Raw genomic sequence first — 26583 nt, 5'->3', positions numbered from 1 at the left:
CTGGAATATTTCTCTAGTCCTAGCAACACAGCACAGCTATTTTGTAAAGGTTTGTCCATGAACATGGTAGTGACATGCATGAACTCATCTGTGGTGTAGGTGTGGCTAAGAATTTCTATTAACTATTAAACAGAAATGTGTAGCCTGAACTTCTATGGCTTTGGAGATTTTTCAACAGTGTAAAGATGGAGAATTTAAAGCACTAGGCCAATTTTAAAAAAGTAAACCTTTTTATTTATATATATATATAAAAGAAATACAAAATTTCAACAATTAAATTGTAATTATGGCAATTCAGTTTTTTCTGAGTCTTCGACCTGTGTCACTGCTTCAGGTACGTTGGAAGTACGTAATATCCTCCTGTTGTAGTGTCCTTTAATTATGCCAGTGTTCTTATTTTCATTCAGAATTTGTTTTTGTTTTTGTCTGTTTAAAGACTGCACAAGTCCAAGAACAACAGCAGCTAATGAGTATTGACCAGTTAACTTTCGTGGTTGCATTATAAGTGGATTTGGCAGAACTCTTCCCAGAAGAAAGAATGTTTTTACCTTCCCTTCTTGTTCACTTATCCCCTTGACGTATATTTCACCTCTGTACTCAAAGGCGAATCCTTTGTCCTTCAGAATAAGATATGTATCTTCAGGCACTTGAATCTTGCCACTAATGCCTGTGCTATCCATGCGGCTGGCTAAGTTTACAGTTTTACCCCAGATATCGTATTGAGGTTTCTTAGCACCAATAACTCCTGCAACAACTGAGCCATGGCTAATACCTGGAAGTAAATGTGCATTACCACGTAAATTATTTACACACTTAAATGCATTAACTCCTACTGAGGTTCCACTTACTGTAATGGGGACATAATTAATCATTAAGCCATGCCATGTACACACAGTTTTCACACCATTTTTCCTGATGGAATAAAGCATCATGGGAGATAAAACCTTTCCAATAGCTTTGTCAAGAAGGTTAATCCTTTTTGATCCAAGACAATGAATACTGACAGATTATTTGACCATGGAACACATTAGAGTTGAGCCTTACCTGCTCCTGACCTGATGCAAATACACAGATACTTTTCAGCAGAGTTATGAACAGTAATCACAAATAATAACTGGGGCAGTTTGTTTCTTAGCCCTTTCAAAAGCCAGAAACTGAGTCCAATTGCTGTCCCAGTTGGATAAGAAATACATAACAGACCAGGGAATAATTCAAGTCTGCATCAGTGAATATCCAAGTGTGATATTGCTTGATACTGATTCATCAGGAAATGTATTAACTACTATTTAAAAGTAAAAGGAAAACAAGTAAAGCATCATCTAAAAAGTCTCCATTTAGCAACTTTTTCATAGCCCTTACATGTTTTGACTTAAAAAGAACCATTTTACTCAGAATCAACAGATAAATCTTTTCTCTCAAACACACAGTAAATACCTTCAATGTATAAATATCAACATTTGACTCTGAAAGCATAGAAAAAATGAATTAAAATAATTTGTAACACTACACATTCAGTCATTTAAATTAAGATTATCCCGGAAGGTATTCCAGTAGTTATAGAAAAAAAATTCTGACCAAAAACATCTAAAGGATGGTTTGCTTTTCAGGAACGCAGGGATATCTTATTACTAACAGAAACCTGTGAAATATCTGTGGTCAAATAGTATATTACAGCAATATTTCACTAAATTCAGGATGTCTAGTTATTCTTTCATTAGACTTTAGTAGAATTAAAACTTCTCACTCTGGGAAAGGCTGTATAATGTTGTCCATGTATAAAAAGCAGGTCTTCCTACATTCTAAGTACAAGTTTTGTCTACCATCTGGTTTCATGACTTGTTATCATCATAGCATATGAAGGTTTACCAGGAATTATTTACTTTTGAGTTGAAAAGGCAAGTTCACATCCAATGGGTTGAATACTATCCATGGATTGAACACTCTTTCTCCTCCAAATCTGCTCATTAGAATTTTAGAATGTATTACTGATGCCAACAGCTTGTTAGCATCCAATCTTGCTCCATAACAAAGTCCTTGTTTAGAATTCAAAGTTTGTAGCAACAGTTTAGCTATTGTTTCAGTATTGCTAAAAAAGACACATTATGTGAAAACTTTTCATCTTGCATTTTTGAGTAACATTTACAAAAAAACGGGGGTGGCTCAGTGGTTAGCACTGCTGTATCACAGCACCAGGGACCTGAGTTCGATTCCACACTTGGGTGACTGTCTGTGTAGAATTTGCACATTCTCCCCGTGTCTGTGTGGATTTCCTCCAGGTGCTCCGGTTTCCTCCCACAGTCCAAAGATATGCAGGTAAGTGGATTGGCCATGCTAAATTGCCTGTAGTGTCCAGGGATGTTTAGGTGGGTTAGACATGGCAAAATGCAGGGGTAAGGGGAATGAGTATGGCTGGGATGCTCTTCAGAGGGGGTAGTGTGGACTTGTTGGGCCAAATGGCCTGTTTCCACACTGTAGGGATTCCATGAAAATCTAAAAGGAAAACCAACATTTCTATTATATGAGAGGAAAATGCTAATTGCTTGGCAAGTGGGCTCTGACTGCCAGAGGCATTGCCATGGAGACAGCAGCCATGAATGCTGATTACTAGACCTTGTTTAAATTGTACACCAGGCAGGCTATTGGTAAGGGCATTGGTCATAGGATTATCATTTGAGCTCACAGTGTGGCATTGTTGTATGTATTAGAAGCTACCTAATATTATTACAAAGAACACTGTTTGTGTGTGTGTTTGAATTCAATAAAATAGGTAACAGCTTTTCATGGTTCATTTTATGACCAATCAGAGTCAACCTGCCTAGTTGAAAAACTGAAGCAAAGCTTGTATGTTAAACTCTCCTTTTGTATAATTATTAGTTTTCCCCTTTGATATTTCTTGCGAATTGTCTAGATGAGTGCAAGATAAAAAAAAGGTTTTGTCAAAATTTGTATTTTCAGCAATCACAAGCAACTATCCCTTTGTATCAAAAGCTCCAGTCCGCCTCAGGTTCTACAGGCACTTTGACTAAGTATATCAATTCACGGACTCATCCCTTAAACTCACCAATCAGAACAGTCCGATCAGGTCAAACCTGAGGATTATCATCAGAGATTGTCAAAGATGTTTCATGCAGTGCATATTATCTGCCACTTGGTGTCCCTGTAATGCTTTATGAATGACAGTAAATTGGAAACAAGAAACAAATGTGTGAACGAATGATTTAAGATAACACTTGCAATAGCAAAATTAACATTATGTAGATATTTATATGTGCTAGTATTTGGCTGTGATAAAAGTCTAATGACAATGCAGCCACTAAGTCACAGCGTAATGTAAAAACAACATAAATATTTATTTTAAATGATGGTGGATTGAGATTACATTCTTAAAAAGAATGTGGGATAATAGAATGAATATCTGTTCAAACGTACATTTAAGAGAATGAATGTGACTTTGCACATTAAATAATTAATTGAATGGAAGTGGTGTTTGATCTTAATTGTGCCAGCCTTTTCATGTGTTTTTGCACTCTAAGTTCCGGTCATCTAAAATGCACAGCGTCCTCTACAGAACATATGGGACCATTGCGAACAGAGCAAGCAACTGTGTAACTCTTTAATCAAGCAGATTGAAAAATGGTTAAGAATTTAAACCAAGAAATATCTATGAGAAGATTTAATTCAATGGGAATGCAGAAAGAAAACAAAGAGAGAGAAAGAAAGAATAGATTAAAAGAGAAAAATGAAGATGGAGAATGAAAATATAAAAGGTAAGAACAAAATTCAACATGAATGAAATCTGGGGCATTTTTAGAGTGGGCACTCAATCAGGATCAAATGCACCAACTTTAGGTTTAATGGAGACATGTTTCGATGCTGACAAAAAATCCACACCAGAAACTGTTTAATTAATTATTGCAATATAGTAGGAACTTATCAGCCATTCCGAGCTTAAACATGTTGTTCTTTGCCTGAATGAAAGCTCACTTATAGCAGTCAGTGTCTCAATTCTTTCTGGCAAATGTTTATTGAGAGAGCTCTTGTTTGGATATAGCTTTTTACAACCTTGGAGGACTTCAAAGTGATGAGATCACAACAGAAGGTGTGTTGGATGTATCTGACTCCAAATGAAAAGAGGAAGACTATCATTATCCTAGAATCTGCAATATTCTGTGGTGGAACATCACTTGCACAGCAACGCCGATGTCACACGAGACACTAGCCAGGTTTTACAGGCGGAGGCTCATCTGCCGTGACCTTTCGGAAAAGTGATACTTCCTCAGGTTAAAGTCGTCACATCCAGATGGTGGCAGCTTGCAGCCTTCCACAGGAAGAACTGCTCACCATTGTCCCCAGTAGCCACAAATTAACTGTAGCTCTGAGAGTGACCAACTCCCTCACTTTTTCGCCATGACTGGAGAGATATTAAGTATCTCCCAGTCAGCTCCTGATAAATACATGGAGCAGATTATTTATGGATTGTTTTCAAGTTCCAACAATTATGAAAAATTGTCTTATGATGTCAGTAGCTCAGAATTGTTGGTTGATTTCCACAGACTACACATTTTTGGAAATTTAATAAAGCATTATGATCACCTAAAAGCTTGTCCATCAACGCACAACTGGTTCATAATCATATCAATGAGCTCATGTAGGTACATGTGCACCAGATTTCCTCAGAGCTGTCACGAAGGGTGGAATTAACATGGAGAAAGCCATCCCATTACGATCGAGAAGCCTGCCGGATATTCCAGCAATGAGACTACTATTGGACTATGCCCTCTGGAATCTGTAGCTTCTGAAGGTCATCCCAAAAATAGGAGATGAAGTTAGGTACTGTTAGGCACTGAGACAGAGAAGAATTGGGAACGGAGTGGGGTTCTAACTTCCACAATCACTTCTGCCATCATCCATCTCATCTGTCTGTATATCAACCTGGCAGCAATCAGGGCCACTTTTTAAGGCCACAACATTTGTACAATCATGGTCATGGCCTGCATGAACTCATTTCACAGTATGTTTGCAGCTCCTTAGTGGTGGGTTTCCTCTCCATGATAGGCCTTTTCACATTTCCGGATTTGGCAGACATTGTATCGTCAACTCTCCTCCTCCTCCATCTCGACCAGTAAGGTGGAGAGAGAGAGAGAGAGAGAGTATATGTCGCACATCAGTTAATACTTGACTACGTTGCTGATGGTTTCCCTTGCACTTTTCTGCTCAATGGCAGCCCCTGATGCTCTCCGAATGGATTGTGTTCCCTGACCTGGATCATCCATAGCTGTCTCTGCCACTACTCTCCGTTCATACACATTCGGTGAAAACCTAGCATACCATCTAGGTAGAATCACATTAGTGTGTGTAGTTGCACCTTTTGTAGTGGTGCATCTCCAGAAGGAATGAGGTCCTCTGAGGACTCATCCTCATGGATATCCTATGACAACTGCTGCACCTGTAGTAGACAAAGTAAAGGGTTGTGATTTAATCATTGCAAAATCATAATCTTGACAGTCACTATACTCAGGCTGCTCAGTTCTACCACTGTTCAAAGGATGTGGTCGTTGTTGGTATTTGTGATATCGTCTCTAGCTATTTGCAAATTCTATGTTTCTCCGTTGGCAACTTAAAGAAATAATATTGTGCCACCTCTCTCCCTCTTCCTTCTCTTGTCCCTTAAGAGTTGAGTAAACAGACCTAGGAGCGAAAGTCAGGTTTTCGCCCGAATGATGCAGTGCATTTAGTCAGAGTGACAATGGAACATACACAAACCAAGGATGGAGGTGAGCGGCAGAAATGAATGAAGTTAATAAGGGAGAGGGAGGTTGATGACGTTCATAGAAAGTGAAGGCTGGATACAGCTGAAAAATGAGTCTTCGTGAGGAAGAATGCTCAGTAAGTCAGTAATGACAGGGGTGGAACTAAAAGCACAAGCTAGCAAATGTATTTACTTTTCTTGGCCTGGTAGAGTCATTAAACAGCTTCCCACATTCCCTACATGACCTGCAGTCCTGCTTCTCAGTTCCTCAGTTACTACGAACCATGCCTTCTTGCTGAGAGCAGAGGTTATTTTCCTCCTATTGCTTGAGAAATGCATATCCCTGTTTTTCCAGACTGCATCCAACAGTAATTGATTTTGAGTACAGGCCTTGCTCCATACCCACCAATAACTGCTGTATTTAAATGATCAATGCCAGAACGTAAATTGCAAGGGCAGCACCAAAACCCTGTCTACCATAAGAGTCTGGAGTTTTATGGAATACTCCCCACGTGCCTAGGTGAGTGCAGCTCCAACAACACTCAAGAAGCTTGATACCATCCAGGAGGGAGTTGGCTGCGGAGAGAGTGGATGTTTGTGGATGTGATGCCAATGAAGCGAGCTGCTTTTTCCTGGGCTGGCATAAAGCTTCTTGATTGTTGTTGGAACTGCATTCATCCAGGCAAGTGGGGAGTATTGCATCACGCTTCTGACTTCTGTCCTGTAAATGGTGGACAGTCTTTGGGGAGTCAGGAGGTGAGTTACTTACCGCAGTATTTCTAATCCCTGACCATGTCTTGTAACTACTGTGTTTACATAACTGACTCCAGTTGGGTTTCTGGTCAATTGACTCTTTTTGGAGATGGTCATTGCCTGGCATTTGTGTGGTGTAAATGTTAATTGCCACTTGTCAGCCCAAGCCTGGATATTGTCCAGATCTTGTTACATTTGAACATGGACTGCTTCAGTATCTGAGGGGTCACGAATGATGCTGAACGTTGTGCAATCATCAGAAAACATCCCCACTTCTGACCTTATGATGGAGGGAAGGTCATTGATAAAGCAGCCGAAGATTGTTGGGCCTATGACACTACCCTGAAGAACTCATGCAGAGATGTCCTGGAACTGAAATGACTGACCTCCAACAACCACAACCACCTTCCTATGTGCCAGCTATGACTCTAATTAGTGAGGAGCTAGTCCCTGATACTCACTGATTCCAGTTTTGCTAGGGGTCCTTGAATCCACTCAGTCAAATGCGGCCTTGATGTCAAAGGCTCTCATTCTAACATCACCTCTGGAATTCGGCTCTTTTGTCTATGTTTGAGCCAAGGCTGTAATGGGGTCAGGAACCGAGTGACCCTGGTGGAATCCAAACTGGGCGTCACTGAACAGGTTATATATGCTACCGAACACACGAGCCGTTGCTGCCAGTGTGGAAACTAGTGATGGTGTTTCATTCAGCAACACTGCCTGATTTTCTTGATATTTCTGTGCTGGTACCAGTATCTGACCAAGAAGCAGATTATGGATATTTAAAAGAGGAAAAAAAAAGTGGTGCGTGCTTACACCATAGACAGCCAGCAAATCAAAATATGTTGTGGGATGAGTCAGAAGTGGGATGGGAGAAAGTGAACTAGGTATGGAGATAGTGTCATTTGTTATATTCTCATCACTGCCACTGGCCATGGCTTCAACAATAACTGCTCCAATTATGCTCCAAATTTCTTCATGCCTGACTCCACTGCTTCATTTCTTTTTTATTCATTCACGGGATGAGGGCGTCGCTGGCTAGGCAGCATTTATTGCCCATTCCTCAACCACACTGCTGTGGGTCTGGAGTCACATGTAGGCCAGACCAGGTAAGGATGGCAGTTTCCTTCCCTAAAGGACATTAGTGAACCAGATGGGTTTTTCCAACAATTGACAATGGATTCATGGTCATCATTAGATGCTTAATTCCAGATATTTATTAAATTCAAATTCCACCATCTGCAGTGGTGGGATTCAAACTCGGGTCCCCAGAACATTATCTGGGCCTCTGGATTAACAGTCCAGCGATAATACCACTAAGCCATTGCCTCCCCTTTTAGCCTAGCTTAGCAGCTTATCTCCTGCTGTTCCAGCTCTGTGCCACGTTGTCACGAAAGAGAGATTGAACTGTCTCAGTACACGTGGTGCAATCTGTTCAGGTGACGTGGCTGCCGTTGTCGAATGGCTTGTAGCTTGTGCAAACTGGGACGAGGGTTCGAGACTCGCAACTGTGGCAAGTGCGTAAGGATGAGATCAACGCAGTTGTGCTAGAGGATCTTGGCTGGTGAACGTTGGGCTGTGCTCTATTAGGTACAGTGTGAGGCTCATGGTTCAGTTTTAATGTACATGGCATTCGAAAATAAATTCACTAACCTTGAGAACTCCTGTGAGGTCATTAAACTTCTATCAGCAATCAAAGTAAGACTATAAATATTGATCTCCATGATTGCTCCCATTCCCTTCTAAGTGCCGCCACTTCTCCATCTCCAACGCCTCGGCCTTGAGTACTACATCAGGCAATCTGAACTCTCACTCTTTACCGATCTTGTCTCTTAATGTATGCTAGAGATTCTTATCCAGCCACTTTCAACACCTGCTGCAGCCAAAATGCACTTCCACAATAAAAAGTGCAGACTGCTTTTTAATAGTGTAGACTAGATGTAAAAAGGTGTTATTCTTGAATAAAACTAGCACTCTTGCTTGCAGCCAATCAGCAGCACGCTTACTGCTGGGTTGCATGTCAATATTATTCAAATCAATGGACAGCATAAAAATTGTAGGCTACCCACATTACTTTGAACGAGTATACAGTAATTGCTAATAGAGGTCCTGGTACTTGTTTTGGGGACTCTATCCAATTTTTAGATTTTTTTGACATTAATTGCATCATTACATCCTAAAATACATCAAACAATGCAAGAAAAACAACCAAAATTTCTCAGTACATATTAGAAACTGCTACATTAAAACAATATATTGTGTTTTACTGTAAAGACTGTCCTCAGATTAGATCTTAAACTTTACTTCCAGCACTTCTTGAAACAGTTGCCACTGTAAGAACCATAAGTGTCAAACACTAGGGAGGCAGAGCTGTGATAAAAGGTGAGCAGGGACTAAGGTCCGAGCTGTGTTGGGGTCAGAGTAGGCAGGCCAAGGGAACTGGAAGTGTGGGTGACTGGGATTCCAGTTAAGGAGGCACCTCAAATCCTTTTGCCTGCCTTCAGCAGTCGCAGTTAAAGCTGGACCTCTCCCAGCACTGGCTAATCCTAGTGATGGTATAATAAAGTCTTTAAGTCGCCAGTTTATTTACCACTTAAGGGTCACAACTGACCCATGGATGAGTAATGATAAAATTGCGGTGAAGGCCAGGGTGTGTGTGGAGTGAAGATGCCCATGGCATATTACAAGCCTGAACACTCACTGTTGGGGGCGATAAAATCCAGCAGATAAATTCAACATTTACAAGTGGATTGCCCGTGCCATCCAAATCTTATAAGGATAAGTCTGGTAATACAAGGTTTTATGAAAGGTTCATTACATTTATGCATTGTATATTACATCATGCACAATATGTTACGCCACTGCTAAAGGGCAACTGAAACTTCTTTTAAGGTAATAATGTCTAATTATTGTTTTTGTTGAATGAATTAAACTCATTTTTGTTTGGCAGAAAATCAGCCTAATTAGAAATCAGAAGAAATCAGCATGAATGAGTGTTTTATTTTCTCACCTTTCACTCAAGTGTGACTCAATAACATTCATTTTAACAGCACCAATCTTAATCACAACAGATGTGTCTCACAACATTTATATAGTTAGACATCAAGATCTGAATACTAGATATCTATAATACTATAAGACATAGGAATAGAATTAGGCCATTCAGCCCACTGAGTCTATTCTGCCATTCAGTGAGAGTATGGCTGATCTGTTAATCCTCAACCCCATTTTCCTGCCTTATCCCCTTGATTCCCTTACAGATTAAAAATCTGTCTATCTCAGCCTTGAATATACTTAATGACCCAGCCATAACAGCCTCTGTGGTAAAAAAAATCCATAGATTCACTACCCTCAGAAAAAACAAAACTTCTCCACATCACTGTCTAATTAGGCGACCCAGTTAGGATTGTGATGAGGACAAATTTCTTCTCTCGGGGGGTAGAGAATCAAATGGAATTCTTTACAACACAGAGCTATTGAGGAAGGGTTGTTAAGTATATTCAAGGCTGAGACAGACAGATTTTTAATCAGTAAGCTAATCAAGGGTAATGGGAAAAGGCAGGAGAGCAGAGTTGAGAGTTATCAGTCAACATCTTATTGAATGGTGGAGCAGACCTGATGGATTGAATCAGCAATTTCTGTTCCCATATCTTACAATCATATGGTCTATAGCCTTTGCAGTAGCTAGTGCCTCAGTACTTTATCTAGGTTTCTTAATATCACATAGAGTGAATGGAATTCACTGAAGACTGGCATCAGTGATGCTACAGAGCTCAGGAAGAGATCTATAATCATGTAATTTCAGGATGGCAACCGGTGACAAGTGTGTTCCACAAGGGTCAGTGTTGGGACCACAACTTTTCACTTTATACATTAATGATCTAGATGAAGGAACAGTGGGCATTCTGGCTAAGTTTGCAGACGATACAAAGATACGTGGAGGGACAGGTAGTATTGAGGAGGTGGGGAGCTGCAGAAGCATTTGGACAGGTTAGGAGAGTGGGCAAAGAAGTGGTAGATGGAATACAACGTGGGAAAGTGTGAGGTCATGCACTTTGTTAAGAAGAATAGAGGTATGGACTATTTTCTAAATGGGAAGAAAATTCAGAAGTCTGAAACGCAAAGAGACTTGGGAGTCCTAGTCCAGGATTTTCTCAAGGTAAACTTGCAGGTTGAATCAGTAGTTAGGAAGGCAAATACAAATTTGGCATTTATTTTGAAGACTTGAATATAAAAGCAGGGATGTACTTCTGAGGCTCTATTAGGCTCTGGTCAGGCCACATTTGGAGTATTGTGTGCAGTTTTGGACCCCATATCTCAGGAAAGATGTACTGGCCCTACAGCAGGTTCTGAGGAGGTTCACGAGAATGGTCCCAGGAATGAAAAGCTTAAAATCTGAGGAATGTTTGAGGACTCTGGGTGTATACTCAATGGAGTTTAGAAGGATAGGGGAGGGGGGGGATCTGATATTGAAACTTACAGATTACTGAATGGGCTGGACAGAGTGGACGTTGGGAAGATGCTTCCATTGGTAGGAGAGACTAGGACCCAAGGGCACAGCCTTAGAGTAAAGGGAAGACCTTTTAGAATGGAGATAAGGAGAAACTTCTTCAGCCAGAGAGTGGTGAATCTATGGAATTCACTGCCACAGAAGGCTGTGGAGACCAGGTCATTTGAGTATACTGAAGATGGAGATAGATAGGTTCTTGATTGTCAAGGGTCGAGGGTTACGAGGAGAAAGCGAGAGAATGGGGTTGAGAAATTAATCGGTCATGATTGAATGGCGGAGCAGACTCAATGGGCTGAATGGTCTAATTTCTGCTCCTATGTCTTATGGTCTTATGATATTCAGAGGTGCTACAGTCTATGGAGTTGAAAATTTGATGATCTCCAAACAAGGTTAACCACTGGTGGAAAACAAGAAATTAAAATAAAATTGAAATAAAATTGGGAGTTCCACTTACCTGATCTTAGTTTGTTTCAGTTCTGTTATTAAAATGAGATGAGTGCTGAGGGTTTGAATGTTTCGCACGCGATTCACATTAATGTTCTCATTGCTAATAGCATCCAAACCTGATCTAAACTGGCCCTATGGATTTCTGCATCCTTTAATTCTGGCCTCTTGCATATCCTTGATTTTGCTATCGATACCATTACTGGCTGTGCCTTCAGATGCCCCAGCCCTGGGATTTTCTTTCCATATCTCTAACAGTCACCTCACCTCCTCCTTTAATTATTCCTTAAAACCTTCTATTTTGCACAAGCTTTTCATTATCTGTGCTAATATTTTCTCATTTAACTTGCTATTGAACTGTGTTTGATCATGTTTCTTTGAAGCACCTTGGGGCATTTTGCTAGGTTAAATGAGATTTATTCCTGCAAGCGGTTTCTGTTGTTTTAGCTGATACCATATTAACTTTATATAACATTCTACGTGAAACATTTTAGAGGACAAATACTGTGCTGCATACCAGATGGCACTATGAAGACGTGCCTGATTATCTAGGGAGCAGACAGTCCCATAGGGTGCTATCTGTGAAGTCCATGTGATGCTGTCTGTCTCCAGAGCATCAGTGCCAGTCTGTGTGTGTATTAGATGACAGTAAGCAGGATAGTCTGGACAAGCTGCTAAGTTTGGACAAGGTAAGACCCTCAAATCGTTTCAACAGAGTAAAACTCTCAGAGGTGACATTTTACCAGCAAGTTGTATTTGATTCCATGGGACTTGATCAGGCAGGACCTGCTAGAGCTATATGAGACTATGCTTTTGACTGTTAACATTTGCAAAGCCATGAGGAAAGGCATCATCACCCTTGTCTATATGCGGAAGGAGGAAATTAGAAATTGGTGACCAATTTACTGCTGCATGTGGACTACAAATTTCTGTCATAGAGTCATACAGCACAGAAAGGTCATTGTCAACTCAGTCAGGTCTGCTCTGGAGTTGGGTATTCACACTTTTTTTTTCCTTTATTTATTAATGGGATGGTAGCATTTATTGCCCATCCCTAATTGCCCAGAGTTAAGAGTCAACCACATTACTGTGGGTGTGGAGTCACATGTAGGCCAGACCAGGTAAGGATGGTAGTTTCCTTCCCTAAAGGACGTTAGCCAACTAGATGGGTTTTTCCCAACAATCGACAACAGATTCACAGTCATCATTAGATTCTTAATTCCAGATATTTTTACTGAATTCAAATTCCACCATCTGCCATGGCGGGATTTGAACCCAAGTCCCCAGAACATTATCTGGGTCTCTGGATTAACAATCCAGCGATAATACCACTAGGCCATCGCCTCCCCTATTGACCAAACATGCTCTGTACCTAGAAGGAAGATCTCTGAGCACACACGTTACTCAGAAATACAATTGCCTACGTGCAGGTCAGGGAGGATGGACACATGCTTCACCAAAACCTTTGACAGATTTTTGCACACCTAGATGAGGGACAGGTTCTTCAAAACAGCTTTAAGGAGAGAATCTGCATTTGGATTTGACTGCTTTTTATAAACATCAGTAGTGCAGTCTCAATCAATGGCAATCAGAAAACTTCTTTACTCAGAGAGTAGTAAGGGCATGGAATGCCCTGCCTGCAAAAATAGTAGACTCGCCCACTTTAAGGGCATTTAAGTGGTCATTGGATAAACATATGGATAATAATGGAATAGTTTAGGTTAGATGGGCTTCAGATTGGTTTCACAGGTCGGCGCAACATCGAGGGCCAAAGGGCCTGTACTGCGCTGTAATGTTCTATGTTCTATGTTCCTGATCAAATTTGGAGCTGCTCTCTCTCTCTCTCCCTGCCTTATTTGTGTGTTGTTTCAAGCCCTTCATCAGCACATCCACCAGGAAGGATGTAAGCCTGAGAGAAGTGATGACCCCAGGAAGTGGAGGCCATCACGTTAAGGCCTCCCTAAACACAGACGACATCGCTATCTTCTGCTCAGACCTGCTGTCAGTCGGAGGCTCATGAGCATCTGTGACCAGTTTAAACTGGCCTTGGGAGCCAAGGTAAATCAAGGCAAGATAGAGGCCGTGCTCTCTAGGAACTAGGCCAACTGATCCTTTATCTTTTCCCCCATCAGGTCAGATCACCTGCAGATGTCGGCCATATGGTTTGGCATTGCCAAAAACCAGGAACAGTGTAATCCCAAAGTAAGGCAGAAACTGGGCATGTAGCAGCACCACTCCCCCTGGATTATGGGTAGAAAACTAGTTGTGAGGTGAGAGGTGGTCTTGGTATTGCTGTATGTGGGCTGGTCTGGCCCATTATCCAAGCCTGCACTGCAGCAGTCACCTGAGCCATCTTCTACTTCCCTGGGGGTTAAAGATGGATCGTGCCAGCAGGGAAACCTTGTACAAAACCCTGGACAGAAGAGGGAAGAACAGACCCAACGTCAGTCTCATCCTGATGGCCCCCTTGTGTGTGGTTGTATTAAGCTGTCCACAGACCCTCGGTCTGCAAACATTAAATGTTGAGGTTCTACCTGTCCCCAGTGTTGTGAGGGATGGGTCTGGCCCCATTGCTATGGAATGATCCCAGTAGTTGGACCATACAAGATCACCTGTCCCTTGTTAAAAGGTTTATACAGAGGAACACCTTTGACCACAAGTCCATGAGGGAGTGGTCAGCATGTAACTCCTTTGAGACCATGCAGAGAAAAGAGACGGTTCATCCTGGTCCCCAAGCAGACTGTTGAATTCATTTGGCAGAATGCCCCATCACCAGAACTTTCTAACAAGTACCAAGATGTAGTTTGGCTGGTGGTGACAGAGAGACTACCCATTAGATCGTTCCTGCAGATATGAGCACTCTGTGCTATGGGACGCTGTCCTTGAGATTGCTGTGGTAATGAGGAGACTGTCGTTCATCATTTTCTGGACTGTGTCTTTTCAAATTAGATCTCAAGAGAGAGATGTGGTGGTTATTTTGTCAAGGTTTGTCCTGAGCAGCTCCATGATGCAGAAGTCTTGTGTTCTACAGGCTGGTCTTAGCGATACACACCGACAAACATCAACTGCATCTTGATGACACATCAACATGTTGAAAGACAAGTTCTTTGGTCTGTCCAAAACTTGCTGGTCATCCAGTGCAAAGTATTGTCCTCAACTGTGTGCTGCAGACTGGTACATTCCAAATGAAGGTTATAATAAAGCTTGGCCACAAAGACTCAATGGAGAAAGGCCACTGTCTAAGGCCTTTCAGCCAATAACGTACTGAAGAACTGTGTGCTTGCAGTGGAAAGTACATTGTTCTTGTCATATTTAGTTACTATAACAGTTTTGCAATTGGCTGAGGCATCGAAGACAATTGAGAAAAGAGTGGGTGTTTTATTGCATTTTCTAAACTATCTGTTTATGAAAATTTTGTAATATAGTTATAGATATTTATGAATAAAATATATTTTTACAAAAGGAAAAAAATCAGTGTCAGTCTGCACACTACCAAAAATTCATTTCTTTCATGTGAGGTGAATCATTGAGCGTTTACTATAAAGTATGAAAATATTACTTTTAAATTCTTTTCACACACTGTGGGCAGAAGGAATCTTGTGGTGAATTTAGTGGCATAAGGGGAATTTAATCGGACCAGATGCGATCTTGCACCGTCCACCTCCATTCAATTAACGCTAGTTGGAAGACTTTTGGATGGCCTTCTGTCCAGCTGCCAAAGGAGGGCCTTAAGTGGCAAATTAATGCCCACCTGAGGGCCTCACCCAGTATGGCTCATAGAGTTGCATGTGGGCAGCATGACAAGTAAACCTAGATGTAATACTTTGCAGGTTTCTCAGGAGTCTTTTTTTTATTCATTAACGGGATGAGGACGTCGCTGGCCTGGCAACATTTATTGTCCATCCCTAATTGCCCAGAGGGCAGTTCAGAGTCAACCACATTGCTGTGGGTCTTTAGTCACATATAAGCCAGACCAGGTAAGGATGGCAGTTTCCTTCCCTAAAGGGCATTAATGAACCAGATGGGATTTTCTGACAATCGGCAATGGACTCATGGTCATCATTAGATTCTTAATTCTAGATACTTTATTGAATTCAAATTCCAACATCTGCCACGTCAAGATTCGAACCAAGGTCCCCAGAACATTATCTGGGTCTCTGGATTAACAGTCCAGCAATAATACCACTAGGCCATTGCATCCCTGTCCCTCGTTCATTGGTTCTCAGTGCCTGATCGAGGGACTTAGAACCAGGGGTAAAAGTTGTGAGGGAGATGTGGTGAGCGCTGTATTGCACCACCACCTTCCCCCAGCCTCCCATTCCTGTATACCCCCTCCAGACATCACTCTGTGCCTGAGTCCTTCCTCAATCTAAGGCCTGGGGGGAGGCTATAGTCCCACTAGCAGAGAGTGCCTCCCCAGTGCCACTGTTTCTACAGAACAGTTGCCGACCTCTGACTGATTGGCTGTCTTGGCAGGGTCCTTGATTCTGCAAGATGTCCATGCCTGGCCTGCTAAGTGACTGAGTGGTGCCAGATGTGGAAGGTATTCCTGAGGGTAGGAAGACTCTCTAGCCACCAGCCAAAAGCCCCGTTGTCTCCACATGATTCTGCCCTATATGTTATTACTAAAATTGGAGTGAACCACGTACAATTTTCCCGAACAACTTTATGTGAGATGTAACGTGAATATTAAAGCTATACTTACCAACACGAAGTTCAAAGTTATTGAAGGAATGTTTGTTTATTTCCTGTATACTTTCGTTTAAAGCAATGGTAAAGTCTGCCAGAGCACACAGATGGCCCCATTTTTCGTCACAGTGCTAAATGGGAGATAATAAAAAATGTTTTTCCTTTTATATTCATTTTCAATATGTTCATATATTGAGTGTTAAATGCTATAAACTGTTCACAGACACTTTAACATGTTTCATTTTTACCTGTTTCTCAGGAGACAATCCAGAGACAGCCATGTAAGTACTTCCAATGGTTTTAATTTTTTCAATGTCCTGAAATCGCTCCTGAATCAACAGCTGCAAGAATTATCAAGAAGATGAAACAATCAAATATAAAAAGGGAAGATGTTAACATATTAAAAATGATATTCTATTAATTTCTATTATTTTCTGAACAAGTCCCAATTTCCTCCAGCCCTACAATTCTCCGTGATTGTTGCATTCCTCTAAACCTGGCTCTTGGTCATGCCCACCATTTGCAACATTTGATTTTGATTTGATTTATTGTTGTCACATGTACCTAAGTACAGTGAAAAGTTTTGTTTTGTGAGCAATACAATCAGATCATAACAAACAAGGACATATAGATCATAGGGTGTTTAGACAGAGTGAGGCATACAAGGTTACGATTGCACAGGAGGTGCACCAAAGCAAGGTCAACATTAGATTGAAATTAGAGAGGTCCATTCAGCAGAGAAGAAGCTGTTCATGAACCCGTTGATACATGTATTCAAGCTTCTTTGTCTTCTGCTTGAGAATACTTCAGGTAAAGGAGAAACTGGAATAAGCTGCCTAGAAGCAGATTCAATAACAAATTTTGAAATGGAAATTGAACAGATACGTGAAGGAAACTTGTTGGACCTCAGGAAGGAGCAAGAAAGTGGCACTAGATAGCTCTTTAAAATACCAAGTGTATGCATAATGGTGTTTCTTTGCTGTACCATTCTTTGATTGAATTCTACACTCCAGTGAACCACACTGCGACTTCAAAAGCACTAAGTAAATGTCAGTAGCTGTTTCTTTTGAATTATATGATCTCATACAAATCCATACTGCAGTCCACTGGCTTCCTGTAGCTCCCAGTTTGGAAAAAGCTAATCTTATGTCTCACGCTCCAATGGAATCAGAAAAACATCAATAGGTTGAGATGTATGAGAGTACAATGTTGATAAGTGTGAGGTCATCCATTTTGGTAGGAATAACAGCAAAATGGACTATCTTTGAAATGGTAAAAAATTGCAGCACGCTGCTGTGCAGAGGGACTTGGGTGTCCCTTGTGCATGAATCACTAAAAGTAGGATTGCAGGTGCAGCAGGTAATTAAAAGGCAAATGGAATTTTGTCTGTCATTGCTAGAGGGATGGAGTTTAAAAACAGGGAGGCTATGCTGCAGCTGTATAGGGTCCTGGTGAGGCCACACCTGGAGTACTGAGTGCAGTTTTGGTCTCCTTACTTGAGAAGGGATATACTAGCACTGGAGGGGGTGCAGAGGAGATTCATTCGGTTGATTCCAGAGTTGAGAGGGTTGGATTATGAGGAGAGACTGAGTAGACTGGGATTATACTCATTGGAATTCAGAAGAATGAGGGGAGATCTTATTGAAACATATAAGATTACGAAGGGAATAGATAAGGTGGAGGCAGGGAGGTTGGTTCTGCTAGCAGGTGAAACTAAGACTAGGGGGCATAGCCTCAAAATAAAGGGAAGCAGATGCAGGACTGAGGTCAGGAGGAACTTCTTCACCCAAAGGGTTGTGAATCTGTGGAATTCCCTGCCCAGTGAAGCGGTTGAAGCTACCTTGCTGAATGTTTTAAGGCAAGGCTAGATAAATTTTGAACAGTAAAGGAATTAAGGGTTATGGTGAGTGGGCGGGTAAGTGGAGCTGAGTCTCAAAAAGATCAGACATGATCTTATTAAATGGCGGGGCAGGCTTGAGGGGCCGGATAGCCTACTCCTGCTCCTAGTTCTTATGTTCTTATGTATGAAAACAAAATAAACTAGATTTCAACATTTTTGTGGCTCTTTTTCTGCTCAGCCCTGGAAAAGTACATTTTTTAAAAAATGCCATATCTTTGAGGACACCTCAGTGTGGAGGTGCTGTCTCCTTTGTCCTACAATCTTGATTGTGACCGCACCTATCAGTGTTACTGCTGAGCTGGCAGATCTCGGATTGGGATGAAAGAGGTTGGAGATCCTGGCAGTGACCAGATTTTGTCCAGGATTCCCACTTGCATGGGGTCGCATCCTGCTTTGTCCCACCAGTGGGACTGCTTACCTGTTAAGAAAATTCCGATCAATGAATATATGGAATCCCCTATAATTTTCTTTGGGCTAATGCAGCAGATGGACAATCTTCTGCCATTGTTCAACCAGTACAACTCTGGGAATTTATTAGAGAGTCATAAAGGTTTACAGCAGGGAAACAGGCCTTTCGGCCCAACCTGTCCATGCCACCCAGTTTTCACAATTAATCTAGTCCCATTTGCCTTCGTTTGGTCCGTGTCCCTCCACAGCTATCCCATCCACGTACCTGTCCAAATGTTCCCTAAATGACAAAACTGTACTCGTCTCCACCACTATCTCTGGCAGCTTGTTCCAGACACTCACCACCCTCTGTGTGAAAAAGTTGCCCCTCTGGACCTTTTCATATCTCTCCCTTCTCACATTAAACATATACCCTCTTGATTTAGACTCCCTTACCATGGGGAAATACTGTTGGCTATCTACCTTATCTATGCCTCTCATGATTAGAGAGACACAGAAAGAGACGGAAAAAGAGAGAGAAAGAGAGCGAGAAAGATCTTGCATTTCTATAGTGCCATGCACAATTTTAAGATGCCACAAAGTGCTTCCAGCCTTTAAAAACTGATAGAGTATCATGACTGTCGAAACACAGGAGATTGAATTGCAATGGAACAGCACTCTAGCAATAAGCTCTCTGATCTTTCCTTTGACCTCCCTCCCCACCCAGTGCTGTGAATCTGTCATTCTCAAAGCAAATGCTTTCTTCCTGAAAAGACATATTTTGTCTTTTGATTAGCATGAGATTAAAAAAAAGCTTCAACAGAATGTGTCTTTTTCCAGCAATACTCAAGTTCTGTAGTACCAAATAACTAAATACTTTATGAAGAAGACAATTTGCCTTTACACTTCAAAAACCAACCAAAGGCATAAAAGTACAAGACTTTAAATCACGTAAGTCTAAGATTTTAAAATGACCTCATCAAAATCTGCAATAATTTCATTCAGCAGACGTAAACATTCTACTCCTTGGTTATTCATCTCAGTTTGAGAATAAAAATCTGCAAATCCTGGAATGGAGGCGAACATCACAGCAACAGAATCGTAAGACTGCGAATAAAGTTCCTGATGAGAAAAGAACAATAATAATAATAATAATAATAAGTACCAAAGAATAATTATCAGCTTGTCAGAGTTACAGCTTACTTCTGAGAATTCAAAGTTGCTTTTTTGTTGAAGAACTAAATCATCCAAAAATTTGATTTGAACAATATTGGGAAGCTCATACGCAAGCTGAATTATCAGATAATTTGAATTGACAAGTTCCGAATCAAAGGAATTACACTCTATATTTAATTTTCAAACAACATTTCCACGTTTTGTGCAAAGATGTTAAACTGGTCATAACTATTGGATATGAAGTTAATGCGAGGCAATGAAATTGAACCTTAGCGTAATAACACCATAATAATCACAAATAGTTTTTATTTTCTTGCCAAAGCAAGGAATTCAGTCTGTTCAGTCCAGTTGGTATCGGCGCCACCACTACAGTTCCCAACTGGACCTGTTGGTTTTGGTGGTGGGGGGAATGAGGGTGTGAGAGGGGAGTGAGGTTGCAATCATAGTTTGACATTACTGATACCTGTAGAGTGCCCATGTGGATCTCGTTCCATACATTGCACACATTACTCCAGGTAAACATTAAAAAGTCTTCTTCCATGCTGTGACAATGCGGAAATATTCAATTACTGAATCAGGCTGGTTTCATTATATTGTCTACCGTAAATAATGACCATTATGCAACCATAGAATCCATAACAACAGGTGCGTGGGGTGGCAATTGGAATGGGTGTAGGTCAAATGAGAGCCACTGGCCTGCCTTTTCTGCCAACTCTTCCACTCTTTCTCCCACCATGACCCCACCCAATGAATCTCCTCCTGCCATCACTCGCTTATTTTTGGTCTCTCCCTGATCTGAGACTATGTGGGTGCAGTATCAGTCAGAAGTCATCTCTCCTCAAGTGGTGCTGCTGAGCATAGAAAGGCTGCAGCTTCTGATTGACTGGTAACTCTCAGCAGTTGGGTTCCTGCTCCTGTTCTTCTACCATCTTGGTATTTGCGTGGGTGATCCAGCTGCCTCGAACAGCGCATGGAAGATTGTGGTGCAAAGCTCTGTTTACAGGTTATGAATGAGGCTTTCAAAACTAGAGAGAGCACACTGCCCTTCTGAAGATTGAGGACGGTTATTGCTGCAATGAAGCAGAATTTCACCTGGATAAGAGATGTAGTAATGTCTACAAAGCAAAGAACAACACTGTGACTCCTTGAGGTAAACCAAACGAGACTCCTGTTATTTGGGGTAAAGTGCTCATGGAAACACTGGTATGGTGCGTGCAAAGTTCAGCAGTAATCTGGCTGCTACAGGGTTCCTTTGATGCTGTACCTAACAAGAATAGATGCTATACATAAACTGATACTAAACAGTAAAATGGTTTAATAAAAAAAGGCTGTTGCTTGACTGTCAAGTGCCAGACTGGCACGAGAAGTGGGAAGCCTTCCAAAATGCAGGTAATGTGGAGATTTTTGTAGGGTTCCAGTTGGCGGCCGAGATCCTGGGCACCTTCAAAAAACTCAGTCCCGTAATTTCATTGCTCCAATTTTAACTCTAATGCATCCATTCCACTAAGTGAAAGGAGTTAAAACTGCCACTGTAAGTTTTATCTTAGATTGTTAATGCCTTATTGATATTGATGGTAATGGTATTGTGAACCAGTCTCATTTATAGTGTGGAAAGATTCATTACTGACAAGTGTACTAGCTGTGTAGATACTTTTAACATTGATTTTCCACACATTCAATTGAATAAGCTTAAAATGAGACTTGTGAATTCAAAAGTGAAAAGTCTGATTATAGATTCAATTAGTTTTAAATTTAAGGTAATTTAGTGAACCTACCTCATTGTCTCTATCCTTTTCTAAGAAATGGTGTGCAACATGACTTGGTAGAATATTTCGAAGCATATTTTCATTATGTTCTCGTAGCTCTCTCATTTCATTAACTTCCTCTTTTGCTTGGACTCGCCATAGGAAGTCCAGTCTTGCCGTGTATTCCAGCTGAACATTTTTATTAAAAAAGGTTAAGATTTTTCAAGTAGATTTCCTTGAATAACTCAAAAATTCCCTCATGCTTTGTCTAACTCTATTTATACATTTTTTATGTTTTGCACAATCTGTACTTCAAACCCATAACAAGACAGCTTCATACCACTGCATTCCTTTCCTGTTCTTAAAAGTTGCCCGAATGAATAGAATTGTAAAATGTACATCATTAAAGAATGACAAATATCTTATCTCTTGACAGCAACTGATTGAAGACAAATATTTTGAAGATAGGTATCCCAGCCTTTTACTGCATAGGGCATTTGTTTTTATTTGCTCGTGACACACAGGGTTGCTGACCAGGCCAGCATTTATTGTCCATTCTCTGCTTCTACTTGACAAGGTGGTGGGAACTGCCTTCTTAAGTACAACTAAAAAACTTGCAAGCCATTGCAAAGGGCAGATAACTCAACTGCTCTGGCTACATATAGATGAAACCAGGTAAGGACAGCACGTTTCCTGCCCGAGAGCAATTTTACAAACCTTTTAGGTTTATGCATTAATACAGTTGTCATTACTAATACTAACTTTCTATTCCAAATATACTTACATAACTGAATTTAAATTCTCCAATGACATGGTGAGACTCTGAACTCACTTTTCCAGATCATTGCTTCAAGCCTTTGGATGACCACTATCATGGTCACTGTGCTGCTTGTATATGTCTCCCTCCCTTTTACTTATACTCCAAAAATTTTTCTTCCTCTTAGAAGCAGGTTAAATGCATGAAACATTTAATTTGTAAAGGACTCCAGGCTTTTTTTCTGGTGAGTTGCAAATAAATCCTTCCTTTCATTTATAACTGGGTAACAGTTTATTGAATAAGCCCCTGGATATATAGGGAGGCAATAGCCTAGTGGTATTATCACTGGACTGTTAATCCAGAGACCCAGATAATGTTCTGGTGACTTGGGTTCGAATCCTTGGCAGATGTTGGAATTTGGATTCAATAAATATCTGGAATTAAGAGCCTAATGATGACCATGAATCCATTGTTGAGGAAAAAACCCATCTGGTTCACTAATGTCCTTTAGGGAAGGAAACTACCATCCTTACCTGGTCTGGCCTACATGTGACTTCAGACCCACAGCAATATGATTGACTCTGAACTGCCCTCTGGGCAATTAGGGATGGGCAATAAATTCTGCCTAGCCAGAGACACCCTCATCCCATGAATGAATAAAGAAAAAAAATCCATCCACTCTACTCATTGTCGTCATGGCTGCAGTTAATTAATATAAAATCATAAAGGCCATGAATCAGACACTCTAACATTCATGTCTGAAATTTTGAAAATCACTCTTGTCATGAGTCTGAATGCCCCTGTCTCTGACTTATCAAGTGACCATTCTTAAAGTGTTGCCTGCACAGAGAGTGTTTCTCATGCAAGTGTGCACGTCATCAAGATCAAACTGGATTCATTTCTCATCTGAATAACACAATACATTGCCACCAGCAGGGGCTCTTGGATGGTTAACTGATGACATTGATAACAATTGCAGCACTTCACCACAGAATAGTAATAGCACAGACAGGCCATTCAGCCCTTCGAGGCTGTGTTGTCTCACTACATGACAATTTAGTTGCATGACCTACCCATTCCCTGTCGTCCTGAATGATTTCTCTCTTTGGGTGCTTATCCAATTGACTTTTAATAGCTACAATTCAATCTGCCTCCACCACACTCACAGGCAGCAAATTCCAGATCCTAACTCACTCACTGAGTAAATTGTTTTTCTCATCTTACCTTTGGTTCTTTTGCTAATGACCTTAAACTGCTGTCCTCTAATTCAAGACCTTCCACCAATGAGGACATATTGTCTATACTTACTATTAGTTTGTTATGATTTTGAACATTGTTAAATGTCCTCTCAAGCTTCTTTACACTGAGTAGAACAAACTTAGCTTCTCCAAACTATCAACACAACTGAAGTTCCTCATTCCTGGAACCATTCTCAGAAATATTTTCTGTACCTTCTCTAAAATTTTCACATTTGCAAAGTGTGGGGGTGCCTGGAATTGAAAATAGTAAGGTTAGATCATGTGGATCCAGCCTGCTAATTAGATAAAAAAAATTGGCTTGATGGTAGGAGAACAGAGGGTGATTAGAGAGTTGTTTTTTGGACTGGGGGCCTGTGACCAGTGGTGTGCCACTGTTGTTTGTCAGTTACATAAATGATTTGAATGAGAATATTGGAGGCACGGTTAGCAAGTTTGCGAAAGATACCAAAATTGGTGGTATAGTGGAAAGTGAAGAAGGTTATCTAAGAGTATAACATGACCTTGATCAGCTGAGCAAATAGGCAGAGGAATGGTAGATGGTGTTTAATTTAGAAAAATATGAAGGGTTGCATTTTGGTAAGAAAAACCAGGGCAGGGCTTACAAAGTTAATGGTAGGACCCTGGGGAGTGTTGTCAAACAGAGAGACCTAGGGGTTCAGGTACATTGTTCCTCGATAGTGGCGTCAGAGGTAGACAGGGTGGCGTAGAAGGCATTTGGCACGCTTGCCTTCATTGGTCAGAGCACTGAGTACAGCAGTTGGGATGTCATGTTGCGGCTGTACAAGATGTCGATGTGGCCCCTTTTGGAGTACTGCGTACAGTTCTTGTCACCCAGCTATAGGAAGTTGTTATTAAGATTTGCAAGGATGTTACCGAGACTGGAGGGTTTGAGTAAGAAGGAGATGCTGGATAGGCTGGGACTTTTTTTCTCTGGAGTGTAGAAGGCTGAGGGGTGACCTTATAGAGGTTTATAAAAAGGTATAGATAGAGTGAATAGCCAAGGTCTTTTCCCCAGAATAGGGGAGTTCAAAACTAGAGGGCATAAGTTTAAGGTGACAGAGGCAAGATTTAAAAGGGACCGGAGGGGTAACATTTTCATGCAGAGGGCGGTATACATATGGAATCAACTGCCAGAGGAAGTGGTAGAGGCAGGTAGAACTACAACATTTAAAAGACATTTGGATAGGTACATAAATAGTAAAGTTTTACAGGGATATGGGCCAAACATTGGCAATTGGGACTGGTTGTGTAGAAAACCTAGTCAGCATGGATGAATTGGACCGAAGGGTCTGTTTCCATCCTGTATGATTCTAAGACTCTAGGTCAAAGCAGTATTTTATCAAGTTTCATCATAACTTCCTTGATTTTATAATATCACCTCTACTTATAAAGTCCAAGATCCATATATGATACCTTTTAACCACTTTTTCAATCTGTGTTGCCACCCTCAGGTCTCTCTGATTCTGAATCTGCTTTAGAACTGTACCATTTAGTTATACAGCAAACTGTGTTTTAACCGGCACCTTATGAATCAGCACGCTCAATACTTATTCCACATTTAATCATGTTTATGCATTCCAGCAACCTGTCTATATCATTCAAACACTGACCCCTGAGAGAAATACCATGGTCTATTTTACATTAATCCAAAAACCTATAATTGACTACTTCTCTCTGGGCTGAATTTTACCAGTCCTCTGGGGCTTGGGGCTTGAAATGGTGGGAAAAGTCCATAGAATAGCGAAGGAAGGCAGGAGCACTGGTGTGCGCCTAGTTTTCCCACTGCTACGCCATCTTGCCACTAAGGGGGGGAAGTTGACAAGCAGATCTCCTGCTCAATGGCCAATTGAGCCTCTTTACAGGGTGATTAAGGACTTCTTCCTGGTTTACTTGCATTTTACCAATGGTGAGCAAATTGCCAGGTTAACACTGATGTCTATAGGTGGGCTCATGGAGATCCATCTCACTTGGGTATTCAGAAGGACGACTAACAGCAATGATTCCTCCACCATGGCCTATCCTCACCAACACCTACTAACCCTTGGTAGGAACTGCCTTACTGGCCCCAGTGGCTGTAAACTGGAATCATCTTGTTGGGAGAGCACTGCCCTCCTATGATGTCCTCTCTTGCAGTCCAGTCCCACCAGTAGCCGCCACTCCCAGTAAAGCTGCTGAGATGCATGCCCTCTATGAACTGGAAGTCCCTTGCAGCGTATGACATCTCCACCAATGTGTTGCTTCCTGCCCAAACAGTGTGGCCCAATACTGCAGGGCGTTTAAGTAGAGTGTTCCAGCCACCTCCCCATCTCCAACTATCTGTGGGAACCCTCCTGTGAATACAACATTTTCTCTCTGCATCCAGTAACATAAACCCCGACAGTTTAATTATCCAGCAAAGTATGCCAAGAATTGACACAACATTTATCCAGTACAGACTACAAATAGAAAACAGAAAATAACTTTAAGCACTTATGAATAATTGCATTTTCACTGCTGCCAAGTTGTCTTTTTCACTTAGCAATAAACTTAGAATACTCCTATTCTCTTATTTTTTCACTGTCATCAACATTAAAAACACCTGGCAAATATCTCAAATGTTCTGATGGAATTACTTGTGTCCCTCAGCAACACAAGATTTCTGAACTATATCAGTCTTCCCCTATGCCTCATAGTTGCTAATCATAAATGTATTGCTTAGTTTGTATGCCATAATTAACACAAGGTGAAGATTGCAAATATAACAAAGCAAAATTCTTCTGTACCTGTAGTATCTGCCTACATTTTCGGTACATAAAGTAATTCCTAAGTCCCAGGGTGAAAAGGTGATCTCCAATGATCTGTGTACTCACCTCACTTACTTACTCACCTCACCTACCTCACTCAGCCACTAACCTCACTTACTCACTCATTCACTTACTTGCTTCACTCACTTATCTCACCCACCTCAACTCACCTCAGTACCTAACCTGACCCACTCACTTACTCACACGCATCATTTCTCAATGGCAATTAGAAATCGCCAGAAAGAAGATTGAGCTAAAAATATCTCCAATCCTACCTATTAGCCAGAGGATGTAACAAAACAAAGTGCATGAGATTTTAATATCAAATAACCAACGATGACTGTCTAGTGGTCAGGTTCTTTGTTACCGAGCTACAGCCACAGGGATTGGACTGGTCTTGGGTGGAGATCAGAAGGCTTTATGATGGTAGA

The 26583-nt window shown here is 41.1% G+C and overlaps 1 protein-coding gene and 1 pseudogene across 3 annotated transcripts in view; one reads left to right on the top strand and one right to left on the bottom strand.

Moving 5' to 3' along the window:
• Nucleotides 1–211: 211 nt before the first annotated feature.
• adcy8 (adenylate cyclase 8 (brain)) overlaps nucleotides 212–26583 on the bottom strand; it is a 104547-nt gene continuing 78175 nt past the window's right edge. For 2 of the 3 annotated variants that reach the window (XM_020514206.2, XM_020514207.2), the window contains 5 exons: nucleotides 21384–21542; nucleotides 19408–19554; nucleotides 16394–16486; nucleotides 16162–16276; nucleotides 212–772 (listed from right to left, as the gene is read on the bottom strand). In XM_020514206.2, coding sequence (XP_020369795.1) covers nucleotides 285–772; nucleotides 16162–16276; nucleotides 16394–16486; nucleotides 19408–19554; nucleotides 21384–21542 — 1002 coding nt within the window. In that variant the 3' untranslated portion in view covers nucleotides 212–284. Of the gene's footprint in view, nucleotides 773–3061; nucleotides 3166–16161; nucleotides 16277–16393; nucleotides 16487–19407; nucleotides 19555–21383; nucleotides 21543–26583 lie in introns of all 3 variants that reach the window. The other variant, XR_007261930.1, reaches the window with a different exon arrangement.
• LOC109914597 lies at nucleotides 20085–20926 on the top strand (annotated as a pseudogene).

The sequence above is a fragment of the Rhincodon typus genome, chromosome 4 (genome assembly GCF_021869965.1).
Source record: "Rhincodon typus isolate 14 chromosome 4, sRhiTyp1.1, whole genome shotgun sequence".
Lineage (NCBI taxonomy): Eukaryota > Metazoa > Chordata > Chondrichthyes > Orectolobiformes > Rhincodontidae > Rhincodon > Rhincodon typus.
Note: the sequence above shows the minus strand (reverse complement) of the source record. Positions and strands in the feature narration are given on the sequence as shown.